The 24,991-nt window shown below is 37.4% G+C and overlaps 1 protein-coding gene across 39 annotated transcripts in view; it reads right to left on the bottom strand.

Annotated features, from left to right (window-relative positions):
* The window catches only part of EPB41L2 (erythrocyte membrane protein band 4.1 like 2), a 232,406-nt gene that overhangs the window by 44,404 nt on the left and 163,011 nt on the right, over positions 1 to 24,991 (bottom strand). For all 39 annotated transcript variants that reach the window (XR_005201093.1, XM_037740204.1, XM_017533260.2 and 36 more), the window contains exons 6-12: positions 23,842 to 23,917; positions 20,275 to 20,493; positions 18,503 to 18,590; positions 13,456 to 13,608; positions 12,830 to 12,927; positions 6,884 to 7,056; positions 1,968 to 2,140 (exon numbers count right to left, since the gene is read on the bottom strand). Coding sequence is in view for 38 of the 39 variants with exons in the window: in XM_037740204.1 (XP_037596132.1) it covers positions 1,968 to 2,140; positions 6,884 to 7,056; positions 12,830 to 12,927; positions 13,456 to 13,608; positions 18,503 to 18,590; positions 20,275 to 20,493; positions 23,842 to 23,917 (980 nt within the window). In the remaining variant the exon portion in view is untranslated. The remainder of the gene's footprint in view (positions 1 to 1,967; positions 2,141 to 6,883; positions 7,057 to 12,829; positions 12,928 to 13,455; positions 13,609 to 18,502; positions 18,591 to 20,274; positions 20,494 to 23,841; positions 23,918 to 24,991) is intronic.

Genomic DNA, 24,991 nt, shown 5'->3' with positions numbered 1-24,991 from the left:
CTCACTGCAACCTCTGCCTCCTGGGTTCAAGGAATTCTTCCACCTCAGCCTCCCGAATAGCTGGGACTACAGGCACGTGCCACCACACACAGCTAATTTTTGTATTTTTAGTAGAGATGAGGTTTCACCATGTTGGCCAGGATGGTCTCGATCTCTTGACCTTGTGATCTGCCCACCTTGGCCTCCCAAAGTGCTGGGAGTACAAGCGTGAGTCACCACGCCCAGCCTAAATGACCCATTTTTAAAGAGAAAAGACTAGACTACTTGTATCATAGAAAATTTATACATATTGACTTACTTAATTATTTTCAAACTGGTTGCAAATAGATCCCATGAAACTCAAACAGCATTATTTACTTTTAAACCTGGTTGCTGACAGACATTCAACGCATTAGCAAAAATGCCAGTGTACCCCATTGTTTGCTGAAGACAAGCAGGACTGAAATTTAAAAGAACTTCTTCATTTTTTAAGGAAAATTACTAGATATGTCAAGTTAACTAGGCCAAATGGAACAGAGATATTCTGAAATGCTGAGCTCTTCTGTTTCAGATGTAAGCAGTCACTCTCCTGGGTGCCTTGTTAGCAAAATTTTAAATTATTTTGACAACTTGTCAGCAATTGAAAGAAACTTTGTTAGACACAATTTCTGTTATTTTTAACTGAATTCTCAACCAAATAATTTTTCAATATGATAGTTACACATTCTTTAACAATGGAATGGAGATGATTTGATGTCACTTGCTATAGGTAGCACTTGACCTTGTGGCACAAGACTGGGCCCATGTGGCAGTCCCTGAGACCTTCTCCATGCTGAGCCTTAGAGGCTATCGGTGCAGGAATTCCTGAGGCACTTGATCTAGCGAGTCTTTATATATTTTTATGTCTTTAAAATTTTCAAAGTTAAAATTTAGAAAAAACTATACGGGCAGGCACAATGGCTCACACCTGTAATCCCAGCACTTTGGGAGGCTGAGGCGGGTGGATCACTTGAGGTCAGGAGTTCAAGACCAGCCTAACCGACATGGTAAAATCCCATCTCTACTAAAAATATAAAACTAGCCAGGCATGGTGGTAGGCGCCTGTAATCCCACCTACTTGGGAGGCCGGGGCAGGAGAATCGCTTGAACCTGGGAGGTGGAAGTTTCAGTGAGCCGAGACTGTGCCACTGCACTCTAGCCTGGGCAACAAGAGTGAAACTCCATCTCAAAAAAAATACAAAAATAAAATAGAAAACACTCTAAATCAATATGATGGATTCATTTGTTTTTAATCTGTCCTCACTCCAATGTTACATGTAAAAATGTTGCTTTGCTCAGACACAGAAAAGAGATCTAAAATATTCAAAGGCTTCTTAAATCAATATTCAAATGATGTTACTGCCCAAGGTAACAAAAGATAACAGTGACACATTTGAGAACACAATATGGGTTACTTCTCCATTTCACTATGGTGTACGCACAAGATAAAGCCAAAAGCAACACACCATGTTCTCATTCTCTATTCGCAAAACAATTACCCTAAGAATTTCTCCATTAGTTATAGATTATTAATGAAAAATACGTGTGTTCATAAAGAGTGTTTTCGGTCATGTCAAATAATTCAAGTCATTAATTAAAATTATCAAGATGCTACATTTTAAAATTTACTTGTAACCAACCAAAACTAAATTTCAAATCATCATAGCTTTTCTACCTCAGGGATTCAATTAGATAAGGGGATGATGAGGACAGTCAAAAAGACCAGTAAATTACTTACTTGCATTAAAATAATTTACATTGAAATATTCTGCTTTGAACAACAATCAAACAAAGGTCAGAGACCCCTACGCATATCTGAAAACAGAAAAGGCCAACAGAGAACACAGAAACACTAACTTCAAATACTTGATTTCTAAAACAGAAAATACAACAGATAGCCTGTATTTAAGTAAATGTTTGAAAACACATACTGGGCTAATTTACCATACCTTTCCTTCAATGAGTTGCAAATGTGGGGCTTTAGTTGGGCTTCTCACTTCCCTCCTGCCATCCCCATCTTGTACCACTGCAACGCTGACAACTCCAGGGCCATAAGCTGAAATCTCCCCAGCAGCGCCAGGAAAATCCTTCATAAGACTTTGGTCCACAACACCGATCGGAGCTAGTAAAGAATGACAATTTAGGATTATTTTAGGACATGTGAAAAGCAAACTTTATGGAAAATTTCCCCCTTAAAGAGATAAACAGGCAGCATATAAACAATGAACAGGAACATAGACATTGCTTGAGCTCTGAAAATACCCACCATATAAAATAAACTCATTTTTAAACGTTTACCAAATTCTGAAAGTATTCAGAATTTTAACCAGGGTCTCAAATCAGAGGTACTGGAAGGATATAGTCAGCTCATGAAACTGGCCAGTAGGAGGAGCTCTAAGACCAGCTTAAACGCCAGAGTTAGGGCAAAGAGAATTACAAGGTAAGCAGTATTTTAACTCTTTGGACTTGTCTGATTTACTTCTGAATCTATCTATTTGCAACAAATGGTTATGTAATTATTAAGATGATTTGCTCCATTAAGTTTTAAGAATTGCTCCATAGAGGAAACTTTAATTTGAATAACATTCAAAAGATAAAATAGCAAGTAAAAGACAGTTAAGGTAAATTTTAGAGATTTTAACTTCTATGTTTACGTTTAATATTTTTTCATTTTTTAATCTGCTTCCTCAGTATCTCAACATGAACTATGGTAAATCTATACATAGTCACCTCCCTCATCATCCCAGCAAACCTGGCCTGCATGTGCTCTCTTCTTTTCTACAGATAGGCAGAAATGTATGCTGTATTGAAAATGCTATCATATTGCAGATCAAGCCAAGACTACCTCAAACATCAGCAAGGCAAAGCGAATAGTAGGTGGCAAGACTTCTGTCCATCTGGAGCTCCTCCACAAACAACGGAACTACAATGAGGTCATTTCATTTGCATAAAAAGTACTCTACAGACACCATGAGGTTTCCTCTAGTTCCATGCCCCAAGGGAAGCCTGGTCAACACAAACACCTTTTGACTGCAAGCTCTTGGAGGGCAGGATTGTGTGTGAACAGGACTGTGTGTGAACTACCATAATGAACTTGAGAGGCCTCAAGGACTTTCAATACATGTATCCCAAGATATGTCTCAATCCACAGCCTTCACCTGCCCTGTCCAAAACTTAATTCTTTCCCAGCCTTGCCTCTTTCACAAAATGCTCTTCTCATATTTACACCCATTTACTTGAGCTAGGAACCTGGATATCTAGGACTCTTCCTTCACCCCTCAACACCTGCACGTCCAACAAGGTTCTTGTATAGATTTCTCAATATGGCTAGTTCTTTCCATTTCTAATTCTACCACCTTGACTTTTAAGATTTTCCCAGCCCTTAAGTACTCATACTTTGTTTGCAAGCCCATACCAAATCATAGCCAACATTAGAATAAATTTGCATCTTATATTAAGTATATTTTCCAGTGGATTTTTTTAATTAAAAAAAAAACTTCTAACAATATTTAAATTCCCTTGGAAAGTATATGGCTATGATTCTTTTGCTTACAATTATGATTGCTACATAACTATTATACATACTACATACTACACACCTATTATATTACATACATACATATATATATACATATATACTCAGAAATTTTGCAAAATGAGAAAATCTGACCACGAAATGGCTTCAAATGTAATGGTATTAAAATCTGAATGAATATCAAATTAAAAGTTATTAAATAAAATTGACAAAATGCTGACTTTGCATGCTTTTAAAGGCTTATTAATTTCAGCATGCAGTGTTTTACATTTTGGAGCCAATACATTTATTCAGGTCTTAAACACTTAAACATCTGAGAAGCTTGTAGGCCCTGGCACAGAACCCAAGATACCAGATGGCTAATTAGCCTACTACTACCAACAGGAAAACCACCATCACTTTCACCTGGACCATTCCTAGCCAGCTTGCCTGCTTCCTTGCTCAATCTAATTGTTCTCTTGCATCAAATGATTTTTCAAAAAGATAACACTGCACTCTTGTGTGCACACAAACCCTTCAATGATTTCCTACAGCACATGGAATAAATAAAGACCACATTCTTCACCACGGCCTGCAAGGCCCTGCATGACCTGACCCAGGCTTACCTCTCCCTCCACTTCCTAAGCTCTGACTACACTTGTCTTCCTTCCGTTCCAGTTCTCCCTTGCCTGATAGCTTCATCGTTGCCACTTCTGCTACCTGGAATGTTTTATTATTAGATATCTCTTGTCCTTTCTGTGGCTTCCTCCTTCTTACCCTTCAAGTCTCAACTGACCTGATTCTTCCTCAGGCAGGTGTTCCTTTCCTGACAAGCCCAATAAGGAGTGTCCTGTTTCCACTTTCAGAAAACTTACTGGTTCCCCAACTCCCAAATGCATCTTGGTTGTTCATTCTCTTAAATGACTGATTTTCCTTCTTCAGGGTTCTATTTTCTAATCTCAGAGGAACCCCCTGTCCTAAAATAGCTGTTCTAGATTGATTTGCATTTTGGTATTTGATCTTGAGGTTGAACCCTGATTTTCACGTGCTATGTAATCACAAGAGGATTTATTTTAGTTTGCCAAACTTTAAAGTGAGGCTTAAATATCTAAATTATTCCAGCCTTACTTAAAAAGAAAACACAACACATGTCAACTACAACAACAAAAGGTATGTTGATAAGTGGTGGTGAAGAAAATAAAACTCAGTGCCAGGTTACGGCCCAGCTTTGCTCTGGGGGGAAAGAAAGGAGAACATAAGCCCTAATCAAAGAGTTCACTGGCTGTCTGGTCATGTATTGGCATTAAAAGCCTCCTATTTTTCACAATAACACAATAATCCTTTTGATGACTTGCCCATCTGATGAATTACAGCCTCCAAAACACAAAGGGAAAAATAATGGATTACTGTGCCATGTTTGTTGTTTTTCCTTGTGAAAATCATTGTTTTCAGATACAGACCTCCCATAACCCTCTGCACTAACTGCCCATGCAAGATGGTGGGTTTCCTTGAGGACAGTTTATACACCTCAAAGAAAATGCTGTTTTACTGCTCTTTTTAAATGCTAAACTTTGCCATATAAGAGTTATAGAGCCTCATAGTTTCAAACAAATGCTGAAAACAGACAGTGTTCCAGAAAGAGCAATGATTTCTCTCAGGGCAGTAAACAACAGTGACTGCATTTATTCAGCACTTGTATAAATTCTCTGTGGCAAGGGGCAAGGCTTGTGAAATATTTACATGGGTTGGCACATTTTTCAGATTTACTTGGAAAAGTGCTCAGTTGTTGAAGAGCTAAAAGACACTTTAGCAGCTAATGTACATTAATAATTAACTGAATTTAAATCATTTAAACAATTTCGGAAATTCGTTTAAAGCATGGTTCATGATCCCCTTGCATACTTCAGGATTTAAAAGCTATATACCAAAATGCCCACCAACAAATCCTGGCAAATTTCTCTATGTGTCCACCTGCGCTTGTTTTCCAAGTTTTTTTCCTAGGAAAAGTAGATTAAGGCAATGCATATGAATCCGTCACTAATAAGAAATCTTTTTTTATCTGTTAGCATTATCTGGTCTGTTTTACCCTAATTATTTAAAATATAAGTTGTTTGAGTTTATATTTCAGAAAAATATAATAAACAAGAAAAAAGTTTTCTGCTAATAAGTAGTAGTAAAATACAATTTTCAAATTTAGTATTTTATATATATATTTTTTAGTTTAATCAAACTAAAAATGTTGGAAAACTATTTCTTTGGGTAGAAAATTATCTACACAAATCATTTTCTATTACAAAGAAAGAAAATTCCTTCATAAGGCATTCTAATGTAAATTTAACCTTAGCTCTTTTATAGAAAACCTCGATTAACCCATTTTGGATCAGGTAATTTTTATATACATACATTTTTTTTCATGTGTAGTTTATATAAAACATTTCATATGTAGTTTATGCAAAACTATAAAATGTAGCTAGTTAAAAGTCTAATAGAAAAAAATTCACATTTATGCATATTTTCCCGTGGGTTAAACAACAAATAAACACATTATATTTCCTTTTTGTTAAAATGCTGTATTTAAAATGAATCCTTTGAAGCTACTAAACCCTTCTCATATGACAGAAAGTTTGGTAAGTTTCAGTAAGTTGTTTCATTCATGAAAATTTGCTGAGGCAGGCAATCAGGTACAGACCTCCTATAACCTTCTGAATTATGGTTCTTCTGAATTAAGGTTCATATGCTACCATAGCAAAAAACGCTTAGAATTACATTTTGCCATCAATTAACAGGTTCAGGAAATTGAACCACAGACAACACAACACTTAATCAAGAGAAATCAGTAAAGCATGTGTGTCCAACATCTCATGAATGAGAACTCTTAAATAAATTTGTGTGCACTGACAGTAAAGGTTGAGTATCCCTTATCTGAAATGTCTGGGACCAGAAGTGTTGCAGATTTCTAGCTTTTCTATATTTTGAAATATGCATTATATATAGTTACCAGCTGAACACCCCAAATCTGAACATATGAAATCTGAAATGCTCCAATAAGCATTTCCTTGGAGCATTATGTCAGTGCTCAAAGACTTTCTGATTTTGGAGCATTTCAGATTTTCAGATATGGGGTATTCAACCTGCTTTACAAAAAAAGTATGACAACATCAAAAAAGAGTAACAACTCCAAAACACAACAAAATTATTTTCCTGTAGGCATAAGTAACGGCATTTTATTTTCTTGGGAAAAAAAATGGCTGTCTCTGAAGGGTATTTCTGGTGGCTTTATTAACTGGATTAACATTTCCTGACCTCACTGGATTAGAGAAAGATGAATGAAAATATCATAAATGTGTTTACCTCCATCTAGACTCCTGGAGACCCGTTTACTAGAAGTGCGATCAAAGTGTGGTGCTGGCCTATCTATGAGGGTGCTGGCCTGGCGGGTTTGTGCTTGGGTGCGGCCACTGTAGCGAAATTTGGACCCCAAGGTCAGGAACTTAGCTTTTGGTGGCTGCTCTGGAGAAACAAGCCTATAGGAGAAAGAAAAAAAAAAAAGGAAAGGGGAAACAAAATTAGACTTTATGGATTTTAAAAAACCTTAAAGCTATGTACTTTCATATTTCATTTTAAGTATGATTACTCAAAAACTAAACTTTCTAGAGAACGTTATTTACAAACCCTCCTACACACACAGCTTTATGTTGGTGATGAGTAAATCCACATTCATATATTCATGAATAATGTTCTTCTCAACCTAAGCAAAGAAACAGCTGTTCTCAGTATACCAAAGGTTATTTATTTGTATTAGCTTAAATCATTTCTATAAACACATCTGAATTTCTGCTTCTAGCTATAAGAGCCAAGTAACAATCCATCACCATTAGTAATTCTTAATATTTATGCCTATTTCTGCTGGAGAGAAAACATCTAACTCAGGAATCTGTTCCATCAAGTGATTCTTTCCCATGGAGAACACACCACACACATAGTGGATCTGTAGAGTTGGCTAACATCCCTTCAGCCAACACAATTCTACTGCTTAATCCCTGGGTTCATAATGAATGAACTCAAACTTTCTTGATGTCAAACACTTCCAGGCTTATGCAAAAGCATGTTTTTAGTAAATGGGCCAATCTTTTTGGGAGTTCATCTAAAATTATTTTGCTCACTTTGATCGAAAGTTGATAAATAACAGAAACACAATCTCAGAGCTCTTGTAGAATTTATTAAATAAGAAGACTTTCGTTGACAATTCAAAAACATGAAGAATTCCACCAAAACGTTTCCTATAATTTGTCATGGAAGAGTGATTCCTTAAAGAACTCCATTGATAATTTCAAGTATTTCTAAGACCTTCGGTACAATTTTTTTAGAAATCACCTTCTGCAATAAAGCAATGAGGAGATCCAAGTCAAGGTGAAGTTAGATGTGACAAAAACAAAAGGCAATCCTCTGTCAACTTAGGATTCTCCACAGCATTCACCCAGGAAAACAGCATGTTATAATCAAGCTAGTAAAAGAAGAACTAACATACGCTGGCTTTTTTGGTTCCAATCTATTTGTATAGGGTAGCAACAGTGTTTGTTGAAGATGCCCATTTTCTGCCAATAGATTTTCTTTTTTTTTTTTTTCTTTTTTTTTTGAGATGGAATCTTGTGCTCTGTTGCACAGCTGGAGCATAGTGGCACAATCTCGGCTCACTACAACCTCCACCACTCAGGTTCAAGCAATTCCCCTGCCTCAGCCTCCCAAGTAGCTGGGATTACAGGCACGCACCACAATGCCCGGCTAATTTTTTGTGTTTTAGTAGAGATGGGGTTTCACCATGTTGGCCAGGATGGTCTTGATCTCCTGACCTCATGATCCACCCACCTCAGCCTCCCAAAGTGCTGGGATTACAGGTGTGAGCCACCACGTTCAGCCCCATGGTTTTCAAAGGAGACATAGATACTGCTGCTGAGAAAGTGCAATCTGACAATGGCCAGTGTTTCAAATTGTACTTGAGAAAGAGCTGCATATTCTTAAATCAGAATGCTGAACAGCAGAAATTTACACTTGCAGTGTACAGGGCAAGACAGGGGAGAGCATTAGGACAAACAGCTAATGCATGCAGGGCTTAAAACCTAGATGATGGGTTGACAGGTGCAGCAAACCATCATGGCCCACATACACCCATGTAATAAACCTACACGTTCTGCATTTGTATCCCGGAAATTAAAGTAAAATTAAAAAATAAAAATTTACACTTGCTCTAAGACCTTGTCTCTGAAAGAATAACATCTAAACCACTGCAAGACATCTATCATGTCACTTTTGGAAATATAAAAACTACAAAAAGGAACTAACCTTCACAGAGTATTAAAGGCCTAGAGCAAAAGGAATTCAACTTTTACCTATTTTACTGCTTAAGAAGTACATTATCATTTTAGTTTTTTAAAATCCTGCCATTATAAATCAAATAACATTAACATTTATCTATAGACAATAAAGGAACATATAAGAAAAATGCATGTATCAATTACCAACGGTATTAAGGTTTTTGCAGTGTTTTCACTTGGGATTATCCTGCTTTTACAATGCCAAGTTTAAGTGGCAGTTTCATGTCAAGCTAGAAGACGACGATGTGAAATTCTAGTTCACACACACTCATAAGAACAGCAAGAGCACTAAGAAAAATACAAGGAAGAATATCCACTGCAAATACAATTGGGCAGTACAGCACAGTGGGTATACTTCTGTAGTTCCACTTAAACGTGGAGCTACTTTATCGGGGTTTGAATGCCATTTCCACCAGTTGCTACCCACATGACCATGGGCAGGTCTCTTAACTCCACTGCTTCTCAGTTTCTCCAATGTAAAGTGTCCATAACAGTACCTGTCCTATAAGATCTGTTATTAAGCTTAAAAGAATCTCTGCACAGCTAGGCTAAGATTCTTAGAAGAATCTCTGTACAGCTAGGCATTATCATGCCTATAATCCCAGCACTTTGGGAGGCCGTGGTGGGCGGATCACGAGGTCAGGAGTTCAAGACCAGCCTGACCAACAACATGGTGAAACCCTGTCTCTACTAAAAATACAAAAATTAGCCAAAGTGGTAGCGCATACCTATCCAAACTACACAAGAGGCTGAGGCAGGAGAATCGCTGGAACCCAAGAGGTGGAGGTTGCAGTGAGCCAAGATCCTGCCACTGACTCCAGCCTGGGCAAGAATGAGACTCCGTCTCAAAAAAGAAAAAAAAAAAAAAAGGAATCCCTGTACAACACTGAGAATGGTGACAGGCTCTATTAAATGCTCCAAGAAAGGGTATCAGCTTTATTTATTTATTTATTTTTGAGGCAGAGTCTTCCTCTGTAGCTCAGGCTGGAGTCCAGTGGCACAATCTTGACTCAATGCAACCTCTGCCTTCCAGGTTCAAGTGATTCTCTTGCCTCAGCCTCCTGCGGAGCTGGTATTATAAGCATGTGCCACCAGACCTTGCTAATTTTGGTATTTTTTATAGTAGAGATGGGGTTTCGCCGTGTTGGTCAGGCTGGTCTTGAACTCCTGGCCCCATGATCCATCCACCTCGGCCTCCCACAGTGTTGGGATTACAGCTGTGAGCCACCATGCCCAGCCACATCAGTTTTATTATTACTTTCTTGTTCCACTGATATCAGTCTAGCTAATTGGCTACCAATTAATAGATCTGTTCATGTGTTAATGGCTTCAATCTGCAAGCCACTGTCATTTTCTAAAGAAATCATTTGTACCTTCTGTGATAAACTGAAACAGAGTAAATTCCACTGATCTGATTCAAAGCAATCTGGAGACAAAGTATGACCGACTCTTTGTGTTAGATATATTCTTTTATATAACTTTGTAAGCAATATTATGCAAGGTTTAAAAATTTAAAACTGCTTTTGTTAACCATTATATCAAAAGTTTGCAGGAGCAAACTGGTATACTTCTAAATTGGAGTCCATGGTACATTAGCAAAAATGGAGAGGCCTGAGGCTTTGCACAGCTAATACATCTCAGAAACTCCTGCTAGAAGAATACAAGAAGAGGACAGCACAGAGGTAAGGAATATGGGTCTCAGGACCAGGGGGCCCAGTCTCCATCTCTCCTCAGGTGCCTGGCTGCTGTGCTCCTCCATAGGCACTGATCTCTAAGCATCAGCTGTCTTGCCTAGGGCGAGAAACAGACTACCACAATATAAAGCAATCAACTCTGTGCATGACTATAACAAATGTTCAATGAACACTACCACTTGTCATTTGTAAACAGATTATTGCTTTTTTTTTTTTAATCATTATGTGATAGGGAAAGCTACTGTCTGCCCAGTTGGGGCCTGTGTCATAAACGTCATCTACTACCTTTATATGAGCTGGCTCATGTTGTCTTGATGAGAAATTTGTTATAGCTATCAAGAAAAATTACAAAGTTTTCAAAGATTTATATGATCAGTATAACTGAGGCGGAGGGATGCAAGTATATTTTATGAGTTATATTTCTCCTTGAAAATTAATATATTACAGTAGTCTTGAAAAACAGGTCTTGGTCAATTTAACTTCAAGAAAGAATTATTTGTTCCAGCTGATAATTCACTTTATAAACAGCAAACTGGGGTACCAAACTAAGAACAATGATAATGATGAAGACAAATCTGATGACGTGCCAGAAACAGTTCTAAGTTGTTTCATGTGTGTTATCTCATTTAGGTTTCAAACCAATCCTATGAGGTAGATACTAGTATTACTATCACATATGGATGATGGAAGTGAAGCACAGAGAGGTTGAGTAATGTACCACAGTCACACAGCTCGTATTTGGTATAACAGTATTGACTCTAAGTCTAGAGCAAAGACCTTAAAGATGAAGGGTCTAGATACACAGCTATCTAAACTACAATTACAGGAAATTGAGGAATGGAGAAACAAAGATAAGCAAAGTACATGTAAAAATCATGTCCTTGAAGAAAAGTACAAAAAGTGACAAGATATAAAGTAAAGATGGTCAGATGATCAAAGATTTTATACATAAAATCTTATATAACCATATATATGTGTATATATATATATACCAAATATACACATATATTATATATATATTATATATATATATATATATATATATACACACACAATATATGTATGTATATGTTGTTTTGTTGTTGTTTTTAAGAGAGCAAGATGTGGACATATTTATTGGCCAAAGAAACTGCAGGTACCAACTAAAGGATAAATAATTTACAAAGCAGGATACTTTGTGAGGCATGAAATGAGGGATCAAAGCAGAGGAATCTCCTTGAGACAGCAAAAGAGGGAAAGAATGAATGGGAGGAGAGAAGAGCGATGCTTAATTAAGAGCAAAAGGGGAAGAAGGGAAGGTTCATGAAACCAAGAACACTCATGACGCACAGCTTCTACTTCCAGTAACCAGCCTGATGGAGGGCATCAGAAGAGGAAGCAGGGGTGCCTAGGGACTCACAAAGACGATGAGCATTTGGAATGGCAAAGGAAGTAAAAGGACAAACTGCTTGCCTAGCAGCACTGAGGATCCAGCTTATGCTAGAAATTATTTCTCCGTTAATTGCACTAATCCACAGAGTTGTGCTGTTTTTTGTTATAAAGAATAACTGCATGTGTCACAACAGTTGTACTATTTAAGGTAGCACTTGACAGCACAGGTCCAGAAGTGGTGAGGTCAGGACACAGGACTAATCCAGGACTAGCAGACAGAGAAGGTAAACGTGTGAAGCGGAGTGTGGTTTGAGGGGGTCAGAACACTCCTGACAAAGCAGTCAGACCACAGGCTTCAGGCTAGTTTGGGAAAGAAGTGAAGTCAGGAGGCAGCTGATGAGAACATCAAAGTGAAACCTAAGAGGAGGGAGAGTGGAAAGAAGAATGGTGGCAGGCACGAGGCAGTGTGGTTGTGGTGGAAGGAAAGGTGGTTAGAGTCAGAAACTGGAGCTCTGGACAGCTGCAGGAGCGGCTCAGTTCTGAATGATGGCAATGCATGGACCTAAATTGACATGTGCAGACAAAGGAGATGAGGCAAGGAGGAGAAAAAAGAGTCCAGTGGCAGGGGGTTGATGCATCTACCACATTCCCCACCACTACCACCTCCTAATTCACAGAGGTTACTAAAAGCAATACCAAGCTGTTTTCTTTCTTTCTTAGGAAAAAAGAGACTCGCTATGTTCCCCAGGCTGGTCTCAAACTCCTGGGCTCGAGCAATCCTCCCACTGCAGCCTCCTGAGTTGGTGAATTACAGACGTGTGCCATCATGCCTGGCTTCTGAGCTGTTTTCCTAAAATTACCTGTAGAAAGTATGATGCTCCACACACACTTTCCATAGCCTTTTTGCTGCCCGGTGGTTTGGCAGTTTGAATCCAATGGTACTCTCAAACTGTTCCAGCTGGAATAAATCCATAAAACAAATCAGTGTATTTCCTTAAGAACTGACTAGAAGCTACTGAAAAGCATGAATTCAGATGTTTCTGTTAGAAGTCACTATTCCTTTTTAAAAAGGTAAATATTGTATTTCTAATATAATCGTATAAAGATGAATTTCACAGACTGCAATACGATTTTCTATGAAAAGCAAGTAACAACTACTCACATAAACCAACTATCCTTCAATGTTCACTAAAACTCATTTTATTGCTTTCCTGATGATCACAACTTAATTGATTCAACAAGAAAAAAAGAGCCATACCTTATTACTTTTTCTTTTTTGTAAAAAGTATGATGGTTGCTTGTTTTTTTGAAAAACAGACCATACATATATATACTGCAATTTTATCATTAAAAACCCTGACCTTTTATAATGGAAGAAAAAATAAGTTTATTTTCTTAAATTTTAGAATTAGTAGAAAATAATTTTTTAACTCATGGTTGTAAAGAGGCATGCTAACAACTACTGATTAGAAATGTGATTGCTTACCTCTGCTGGTCTGACTTTAATGTAGAAGTTACTGCGCTTATAGGAAATTTTTAAGATTTTCGGCCAAGCAAAACGATTGATTCGCAGTCTGTCTTTGTAAATGAGAAGTCCATTAGCACACACGCCCAGCTTGATGTCCACACCTTCTGAGTCCTGCCAAGCATAACCCAATTAATCATGGTTAGAGCTGTGAAAGTTATACAAATCAAGAAGCTAACTAGCTTCCTCAAATCATGATCAGGAATGCCAGCTTAACAGGTTTGTATTTAAATTTTAGTGAAACTACAGTGCACACACATACATGTGAAATTTATTCATCTTCAGGGATCAAGTGTGATTTGCCAAAGAGTTATGGCAACCTGACTATAGGACACAATGTTCTTCAAAAGGCGTAATGCTTATGTTCTTCAGTTCTACTGCAGGAGCTAACAGAGAAGAAAGGAAACAGAACTGAAGATTCTGAAGGTATGGTAAATAAAATGAGCTTCTCCTGTAGGCTAGTCCAGCCCTTAGGAACAGTCTATTGGCCTATCCCAAGGTGTGTTCAACCATTTTCCTTTAGATACATTTACCAAGGATAGATTACTCTAGTTAATAGCTCTTAAAATTATGCCAGTATTGGCTGTGCATGGTGGCGCACACCTGTAATCCCAGCACTTTGGGAGGCCGAGGTGGGCAGATCATGGGGTCAAGAGATCAGGACCATCCTGGCTAACATGGTGAAATCCCGTCTCTACTAAAACATACAAAAAAAATTAGCCAGGTGTGGCGGTGTGTGCCTACAGTCCCAGCTACTTAGGAGGCTGAGGCAGGAGAATCACTTGAACCTGGGAGGCAGAGGTTGCAATGAGCTGAGATCGAGCCACTGCACTCCAGTTGGGCGACAGAGCAAGATTCCATCTCAAAAAAAAAAAAAATTATGCCACTATTTTGCAAAACAGCAATCTCTTGCAGATAATTTCTCTTAAAGGCTGATAGTGCTGAAATCTCTGAATTCTTTCAAGCAGTTTTTCATTAACTGAGAATGCTGACATCCAGTTCTCATTAGGCATTCCTTTGGCTGGCATATTTCAAAGGATGGCAGACTATTCTTGAAGTTATTAATAGTTTCTTTCCCCAGAGCTTTAATTTGGAATCAATGACAATCTAGAATAATCACACATCTAAACGATGTTTTAAAAACCAAACAAATTTACAGACAAAAGTGAAAACCTGTCTCCTCACATTTCAAGTAGGGAAGATCTAAGATGCACATATTCAAAGCATACAAATTATTGTTTGTCTCTTAAGAGGAGAAATGGCTCTCATTCAACATATGTAAAACTGAAGACTATTGCTCAAAGATATTCACATTTTCAGAAATCACAAACAATACGAAACAAATTCTCACAAAAAATGCTGAAACAACCCCCATATTTAGTCTAACTCCCAATTTAGTAAAAGGATAACATTTTGTCTGTCTTATCACTAAGAACGCTTTAATACCACTTAAATCAGTTTTTTATAAGTGTAGTATTAGCTAATTGATGCTAGTTGCTTTCTGCTGTGACACTTGAATAATTCACACACACAAATAAAATTACATTAGACCAACGTAAGCCATTTTTAAAAATCCAATTGATTGCTTTACTCACCCTTATCTTGGCAGCCACAACTCTCTCTAGGAATAGACTAAAAAGCTGGGGTGAATCAGGCACAGGTGCCCAAGCAACTTGGCACCAGACCCCATAGTATGTTTGCCAAAACCATCACTGCCCATGGCCACAGCAAGCAAGGCAGAAGATTGCCCAAGACGGCATGTTCTCACCACAAGTGGGGAGGCAACCAGCGTTTGAAACACTGAATGAGCCATCTCTAGTCTGAAGCAATCTTTGGATGGGACAAGGAAGCTATTTTATCTGACTTAAAAATAAAGCACAACTCAGATTCAAGTAAAATGGTTGACTTTCATTGTTCTACATAATTATTTTAGAATTACCACTATTTGTGTGAACAGAAACTACAGATAAAGGGTAGCAAGTGAAAAGACGAAAAGGCAGGACTCAATCCATCATAGATAAGTTATGCCACATGGTAGCAAAATCAGAAAAATAAACGAATGAAAAGGAGCACCTTCTCTGCATTGCTCACTGCCCCATATGGATTTCAACAGGATCCCATGAGAGCTGGCGTTCAAATGAATTTAGTATTAAGGAAGTTCTTGCAGAAGATCAGGCAAGGAAGGAAAGGGAGGTCAGGATGTTTCATACCCAGATTCCCTCCCTGCGTGGCCACATCAGGCTGACTCTGTCCCTCTGACAATGGCTCCCAGCAAGACAGCACTCTCCCCACATGTCTCTGCTTGGGGGTTTTGGAAACTACTCTGCCCTCCCTCCTTCAGACAGACCTAGAGAGATCAGGATAGCTGCAGACACTAGCCTGAGGCCATCACCAGAGTCCTGATTCTCTTATGGTTTCTCTGAACCTTTGTCAAGATTCCTTTTATTCAACATTTTTCAACTCATCCTAACACAAATATGCCTTATAAACTCTTCTAATTAAAAAAAAATGAAAAATAAAAAGACATAAAACTTGAAACAACATGAAATGTGAAAAGTTCTTTTAAACTGCCACATATATTCTTTTCAATAAGCCACAAATATCTTGCTTATCAAATATATTCTACAGAGTCTATCAGATGATAAACAGAATGAAGGTTCCCTTGAAATTTTTTAGCGTTCTGCTCCTAACTACACAGCGAGAAAGAATATTATACTTCAAACAGAGTCCACAATTTCTTACTTTTCTAAGATATAACATCAAAAACAAGAATCCTGAAACCTTACAGCACTGCCATTTAAGAACTGGTTTCTAACTAATGATCAACAAAGCAGAGATACAAGATTTCCATGTGGCAAGAATGGCAGGGTCTAGAGGAAGAGAGGTTTGGGAGGTTTTTTTGGTCCCAAACTTATTTTTTCTTCCCTCCCTATTTCTGCTTCTTGGTTAACCTAGCCTGTCCCATTATACAGAAAATGATCAGAAAAGCACTTGAGTGTCAAGACAATCTGTTTCACCTCCTACTAGCATTTCCCAGAAGGTATCAGGCAGATAGACCATTTAACAACACACAGGTTTAAACAAGTCATTCTCTGCACTGTTTTATGTAGCTGTAAAATAAAAAACATTCCAATTTTAAATAAGATGGTATACTGGTAAAAAAAAAAAATGAGATGGTGTGACAGTACTTTTTAAAATTACGGGCATACGGCATCTAGTAGTTAAAAATGATGGTGCCAGAGACTACTTACTGACATAGAAAAATCTTATAATAGCAAGTTTAAAAAAAACTGACAGAAATGGTGCTCATAGTATGACCCCATTTTTAGAAAGCATGTGAATTCAACTGCCCAGCGATCTAAAAAAAAGCAAAGAAAGAAAAGAAAAAAGAAAAAAACGTATTAAGAGTACTTATTTCTACATAAAGATTTAAGTGGTCTTTATTTTCTTCTGTTTGTCTCTATTTTCTATGATGAACATGTATTAGTTTTGTAATACAGAAAAGTATTTAAATAAAGGAAGCCACTGAGGAAAAAAAATGCTATGTAAATACAGAGTATGATTAATAACACAAACGCAAGAATTATTCATCAGAGGCGTAGGGAGGGGGGGAGCTTTCCTAGAGATGTCTCAAATCATAATTTGGGCTTCTAAACAACATCTAGAGATTGGTAGGGTCTTTTAAAAGCAGGCAACCATAGGACATGTTGATTCTGGATATATTTTTTAAAAACAAATCCATCTTTCACCTTGCCTGTCATTCTCCTTCTTGACTCTCCCCACCATATAATCATCTAAACTAGAACCATGAAGTAACTGATATTGTTACTGGCGACCAACTATAGTGATGTGTGCTTACACATTTCACTTTTGGGCCTATTTTTGTATGAACAGGATTCGTCTACTCATAACTCATACCCTGTGACTATCGTCAGTATACTGGAGCATTTATGCTTGCAAAAGTATGTATGTTACTACTGCCTATTTTGTCATGTAAAGTGGCCAATGGGCCAGGCACAGTGGCTCACACCTGAGGTCAGGAGTTCGAGACCAGCCTGGCCAACATGGTGAAATCCTGTCTCTATTAAAAAATACAAAAAAATTAGCTGGGCATGGCGGCGCATGCCTGTAATCCCAGCTACTCAGAAGGCTGTGACAGGAGAATCACTTGTACCCGAGAGGTAGAGGTTGCAGTAAGCCAAGACAGTGCCATTGTACTCCAGCCTGGGAAAAAAAGAGTGAAAATCCATCTCAAAAAAACTAAAAGTGGCCTATGAGGTTCTGTTGTGTTTTATGTTTCTCAAATTCCCCTTTAAAAACATAAATAAATGTCTTTTAAATAACTTAAAATTATTTTTTCAAGCATTATATTTTTCGAGATTTTTATCTTTCAGGATTATGGTATTCAGGATTATGATTGGCTTCCCATGTCTCCATTGTCTTATTCTTTTACTAGGTTTCAAATTAGACTGAAAGTGCTTTATTACCCAGAGCCTGGGCCCGCCTACCTTATCTTTCACAAAGTACAAAACACACCTACAGGGACAAGGCTAGATCTAGGGCTCCTTCACCACACAGAAGCTTTTTGGAAAGCGGTCCTATCCATGCTGCTTTTGTCCTTTTATGGTTGCTAAGGTCTGCTCTCCTCTCCCAAGACAGAGGTGGGAGAGGGAACTGGGACAGACACAGCACTTGGCCTAGCAGAAGCCAAGATGCAGAATAAAGCCAGGGTAAGGGGTAAAACAGGTTGACATGGCGAGTCACAGTAAGTACCTATGAAATGGCATTAATTTAAAAGCCTGGGAAAAGAAGCAGTAGAGGGAAAATACATGGTCTTTCCCACAACTATAAACCCCATAATTAGTCACCAGGGAAACATTCCAGAGATCCTCAAGTGAAGGCAAATCCCTTTTCCCCAAAATTAGCTGGGCTATCCCGAAACTGGAGCCCTCTCAAAACTTCAGTCAACAGACTGGTGTGATGCCACTTCCCGTTACATTTACAGTACCTTGGCATGATGTAGGTCAACACCATACATGGAAAGCCTCTTTGCATTTTCTAAGAACTGGGAATCAGCTTGTGCTGGAGATAAACCCCTGAGAATCAAAAGAAACAGTATTATCTTCTTAATGGGTGCAGAGCAAACGTAGTCAAATGAGAGGAGTGTATGTGCTCAGAGAGTCTGGAGGGGAGGAAGTAACCCAGCCAACTTTGCAGAAAAGTAGGAAAAAGTAAGAAAACAACTCTTAACCTTTAACATTTTTCTTTTAAGATCCTAACATCTAAAACTGCTAAATTGCATAGAGGTATACCTCCATTCTTACCCCTTCTATCTTAAAAAGTTGCTTTTGATTATTTCCACTGAAGGAAAAAGTCCCAGCAATAGGGTACGACATAAGAACCAGAGAATTAAAAAAAAGCGATCTCATCTTTCTGTGATAAACACATTTTTACTCCTTCATTTTATTTCACTAGAGTTCAGCATAATAAAGATCAAAATTACTTGTATTTGATTTTACACCTATGATAGGTAATACAAATCACATTCTGGCTATACTAAAATTATTTCCGGCTGGGCACGGTGGCTCATGCCTGTAATCCCAGTACTTTGGGAGGCCAAGGCGGGCAGATCACTTGAGGTCAGGAGTTCAAGACCAGCCTAGCCAACGTGGTGAAAATCCTGTCTCTACTAAAAATATAAAACTTAGCTGGGCATGGTAGCGGGCACCTGTAATCCAAGCTACTCGGGAGGCTGAGGCAGGAGAATCACTTAAAGGCAGAAGTTGCAGTGAGCCGAGATCGCACCACTGCACTCCAGCTTGTTGACAGAGCAAGACTTCATCTCAATAAAACAAAAAATCAAATAAAATAAAGTAATTTTTATTCCTACTTATATGCCCAACTAAATAAAATTTAAGCTCCTAAAGAGCAAGACCATGTCCCATTAATGTTCACATTCCCCATGGCATTTCAGTATCTCATATTTCCTATTAGAATTATACAACAAATGTCTATTAAATAGAATTTAAATAAATTAATAAGAAAATATTTAGAGTCAATACTGCATTTTTTCAAAGTCAATGAATATGGCCTGTTTGAAAACCTTCTAATTTTTGAAAATTCCTTTCAGATCACTTTAGTAAAAATTTTATAAAACTATAATTTTGTGATATAGTTGCAGCCAGAGTTCTAAAAACTTGTATAAAAAGTCCATTTTCTTTTCACACAGACATAAATGTTCTCAAAGTGTGATATGGTATTAATGTAATGTAAGTAATCTTAGCTAAACCAATAGATCATCTTCCAGTGGCACGGCCTGTACATTTCAGTTACCATTCCTATGTCCATCGCTACCTACACTGTAATTCAAATCCCAGTGCCTCAACATCTCCCTAGCTTTCTTACCACACAGAGTCATCAGGACAATTAAAAGGCAGAAGAAATATAAAGTAAATGTCAAATAAGTATGTGGGCATGTTTGTTTCCAATGTGTATATGTTAAGGAATAGGATAGAGAGAAGAAGGTGTCATTGGGAAAAGTACATTTTTCCAATAAATGAAAACATACAGTCTCATGAGCATAGTTTCTTATACAATAGTCATAAAAATAATGAAAGGATGCCTCAAGGGCTGCATGTTGTCTTGATTAGTGCTTGGTGAAGCTCCAAAAGGAAAAACTGGAAAATCCTGTAAATTGTGCTCAATGTCTAGTAAGCGCTACAAGAGAAGCTATTTAAATCTACCATGGCCATTCCCTCTCCAGTCAGCAAAGCAACAGACCTGTGGGTTTTGTGCAGCTCTGCCACCTTCTCTTCCAGCTCCTTAGTCTGAGTTGGGGCAAACTGGAATTCACTGAGGTCGATGCTGCCATGTTCTTCCGGGTCATAGTCACCAAGTTCAGCCTGTAGTGTGTAGGATCCCAGAAGAGCATGAGTCACAAAGGAGCAGGGCAGGCGGCCAGAAGCAATGTCCTGCCGGAGCTGAAGGCACAAGAAGTATCTGTGAGGAACAGAGGGAGAGAAGGGTCAGAGGAGAACCATTAGGTGAGACTGGAACACTCTTAGCCCTTAAAACCTAATACCCCTTTGAAAACAAATATACAATATAGGTGTTCTTCATATCCACAGCAAAAATCTTCTTCTCTAATAAAAAGCCTCAACTTTTTATAGAAACTGGGTCCAGAAGGCTAGTGTGTGTGTGTGTGTGTGTGTGTGTGTGTGTGTAAAAGAAAATATTTAGAATCAAATGCTGCATTTTTTTTAAAGAAAAGTCAGTCACACACACATACACGCAATAGAATACAAATTCTGAACTGCTGTTTCAGTAAAAGTCAGTCTATAATTACTATTAAGAGTTTTGTGACTGAAGTAAAAATTTCAATCACTTAAACTGCCTCCTTGGATTTAAAATTGTGATAAAAATTAGCACTCAAAAGATGTAAAGATTAATGGGTTAAAAAAAAAGCTAGTCAATCATTTGTAAGAAAAGCTAAGGTCACCCACCCTTTATCATCTTAACTCTGTTTATTCTAATTTCTTCTTCTCTGGAAACAACTTTAACAACAATTATTGATAAATCTCTACTTTGAAGCCCTTACTTGTCCACTTACCCTATGTAAAGCCGTAGCTAGCTCAGTTTAGTATAAAAAGGCTGGGCTTTGAAGCCAGGAAAACCTGACTCCATATGACCTTGAGCAAGTTAATTTACTTGCCTAAGGGTAATTTCCCACCTGTAAGACACTAAGAATTCTACCTCCCTTGGAAGATGAATGTGACCATCAGCTAATATAAATAAAATATCTGCCAGATGCCTAGAAATCAATAACTAGAAGCTATAATATTTAGTGGCTATAATAATGTTTCTCATTCAACGATCCATGTGGTACACTATACAATTCTAAAAGAATTTCCATTTCCATGAAATAAAATGCAGAAACACGTGATATATAGTCTGTGGGGTTTTTTCCCCCTTTTCAATCCCACTGTCAATTCCTCTTGGTAACATTTTAAAATGTAATTTCTACTCTCAAATTTCACCACTTGCTATAGTCACCACGGATCCTCCTATATCAATAGCAGAGTCTTCATTCTCTAAGACCTTTTGGAGACTGGCATTCCTGCTGGCAGCTGGGCATCTTAGTCCCGTGGACACTTACCTGGCCTGGGTTTTAGGGCCCAATCCTCTTCCTGCTCTCTACCCTACATGATCAAATGGGGGGTGCTGGCCTCTGGTCCAGGCCTTGTTGTTACTGGGTCAGAAAGCACAATCCAGCACATGGGGCCAGTTCAGTTCAGTTACACCTGGCTTACCTCCAAATACATCATCAGGCAGAGCAGGGACTCTATCATCACCATAGCCCCGCAGTGAGTAGAGTGCTTGCCACATGACAAGTTCTCGGCAATTGAGAGATTCAAAGTCTTTTGACTATCACTACAATATGTTGAGTATTTTATGCCTTGCAGAAATTGTCTTTTTAAGGAGGATTATATGTTTCCTCGACCCATAGAACAACATGAGCATAACTGTACATACTTCAGAAAACTAAATTTTAAACCATGGATCCAGGTTATCTTTAAATTCTCTAATCAACAATAGTGACAGTTCTCCACATTTTATGGCAGTTTTAGAACCTGAACACAAAGATTCCATCCTGTCGCTTCCTTTCATATTATTGTCTCTGCTTTTCACATTAGTCCTTTCCTCTGTTTTCAAAGCCTAAGTCGAAACCCTAGAAACTTCTAACAAAAAATGGCAAGAGCTCCCTGAATTACCAAACTGCATCTTCACACAGCACTACGAAGCATTCTTCAAACATTATTCTAAATAGTATTCTTGCTCTTCTCAAAAGCCTACCCCACCTTCTAAACAGTCACTCAAGTCATGGTGAAGATTTCAATCATGACATTTTAAGCTGCCAGGCCACAAGTACAGGCAGGTGGCTGGTCTCAGGCTGCACCACTGAGACCTCTAGTTAGTTGAGCAGACTATATTGTTCCTTCCACTACAGACAGGGAGACTGTTCAAGATCCATTTATATGGAAAACCAAAGTACTTACTGATGCTACAAACTTGCAATCACCAAAGGATTATCGTTCCCCAAACAAATTACTGCAAGGAGGAGTATATATACAGAGTGTGTGGGGTCACAAAGCCCCAATGACATGCATTGTTCAGAGGCACACCTGCAGTGAAGCTCTACATCCTACACACGCCATCCGGTCAGGTTTTATGCTCTAAGTAGCTCACTGTGCAGTTACAAAAGCTACTATTTATTATTTACTAGGTGAATCTAATTCATTCAGAACTTAATTAGTACATTCCTATTCAGCAATAAGTAGTTAAAACAAAACAAAAGGCTGCTATGTACTGCTATGTACCAATATTGGAAAGAAATCTCCATCCTTCCTATTTCACATGAATATTATGCACTCTTAAGCACCTCTACAATTTGGTATCTGACAACAAAACTGGCTTAGCAGAAAGCATCAAAGATACAGGAACTGAAGACAAGCAGACTCTTTTTCTAAGCCCCTCTAGTTTTCTAAACGTCATACACTGCACACAGTTGTACTTGGCCATTTAAATAACCTTTTTAAGATATGGAATATAAAAATTATCCTTTTAAAAAAAAAATCACCCTTTATACTGCCTCTTACCAAAGCTGAGAAATGCTATCCCTGGTACCCAGTCTAATCGGGCTAAGATTTCAAGGTACTTTTTGATTCACAATAATGTTTTTTGGTTGCCATTCAAGTACTTAGAATCAATAAATATTCTCTTGCTCCTAAACAGAATCCTTTCTTTGCAATTTAAGTGTATGTTCTTATAGCTCACACAATCTTGGAGCAGATGGAAGTGAACTAGCTATTGACTCTACATAAGAAATCCTATCTTGTTTGGTTCTGGAAGGAGAAGAGAAAAAAAAATTACCAGTTCAATTGGCCCTTTAAAATAATTTCATTTTTCTAACCTCATATCATCTGTGTAGTATCAGACTAGTATATAGACACACATGAGTTATATACAACAAAAATGACCTTAGTATTAAAATCTCAAATATTAAATATTAGTGACTTTTAAAAGTATAACATAGAAAACAAAGTTGTCAGCAGTTATTTTTAAAATTTTCATTACTAGAATATAATAAAAAAATTAAAGAAAGTGAATAAAATTTTTGAAACTGGCAACATTTCAAACTATTTGGATGTACCCATTTTCAAGGAAACTTCTAAAACTTAAGAAAACTGCTTTGGTTTTCAATCCTGAAATTACCACTACGCTCCCAGGGCACAGAAACAAACGAGAGCTGTAAGGAAAGGCTCATTCTAAAACGCAAATATAAAGTACCTGGTGATATCTTCAGTCAGTTGAGAAGGATCAGGAGGATAAAACTTCACATTAAAAGTAAATAGCCAGGGAAGGTCTGTAATTATTAAACATCACAGTTATGTACCCAATTAACAGAAGAATGACTATTGTGATAACATTTAAAGGTCAAGGATCAAACAGTGTAGACTAATCCAACTATAAATCAATGTGCAGAATTTTACTTTTTATTTAAATAAAATTAATATCACTTATAAAATAAAAATGAAAGGAAAACGAAAATAAAATCAATTACATAAAGAAGCCACCATTAAAGACTAACAGGTTCTCTTTCTTATAAACATTTACTGGTGCCTCAACAGGTGTTTTCTACAGTGATCTATTATACAAAAATTTTAATATAATCCCCACGTAATAGTTCTGAGGATCTCTTGTTGCTAAATATTTTCTACCCTTTTAAAAAAAAAAAAATTCAGGATTTCTACATTGTTGTAGGAAAGGAGAGTAATGATCAAGAAGTAATAGCTATTCAAAAATTATTAATGGGCTATTTGAAGAACGTGTTAAAAGAGATCCCAAGAAGGGAAAGTATGGTACAATTTCACAATACTTTAGGACAATAATTTCCCAGGTTTTATAGAGTAGGTCTAAGTTTACCTGTATACAACATACACTTTGCTGTACTGTTCCATAAAGAATGAATAAGTCAAGCAACCATATCATAAATGACTTGTTAAAAGTTAAAATATTGATATTTATACATTAAAATTTAACTATTTTGATAGAGCACGTGTAGGATAGCTTTAAAAATGTAAAACTATGGGGGAAAGAGCAGGTATTATTTTCCTCAAGTGATCCAAATAATTCCACTAGCCTGAATTTAGAGTTCCACTTAAAGTTCATAATTTTTTAACTTACAAAAATAGTGTATGTGTGTATATATATATATACACACACAGAATGCAATAATTTATATGTGTGTATATATATATATATATAAATGCAATAATTTATGTGTATATATATACACGCAGAATGCAAAAATTTGTGTGTATATATAAATTATTGCATTATATAAATTATACACATATAAATATATATAATGAAATATTATTTAGCCATAAAAAAGAAGAAAATATTGCCATTTACAATATGGATGAACCAGAAAGAT

The sequence above is a fragment of the Cebus imitator genome, unplaced genomic scaffold (assembly GCF_001604975.1).
Source record: "Cebus imitator isolate Cc_AM_T3 unplaced genomic scaffold, Cebus_imitator-1.0 Scaffold81, whole genome shotgun sequence".
Taxonomy (NCBI): Eukaryota; Metazoa; Chordata; class Mammalia; order Primates; family Cebidae; genus Cebus; species Cebus imitator.
The sequence above is the reverse complement of the archived record's forward strand: the minus strand, read 5'-3'. Positions and strand labels throughout refer to the sequence as shown.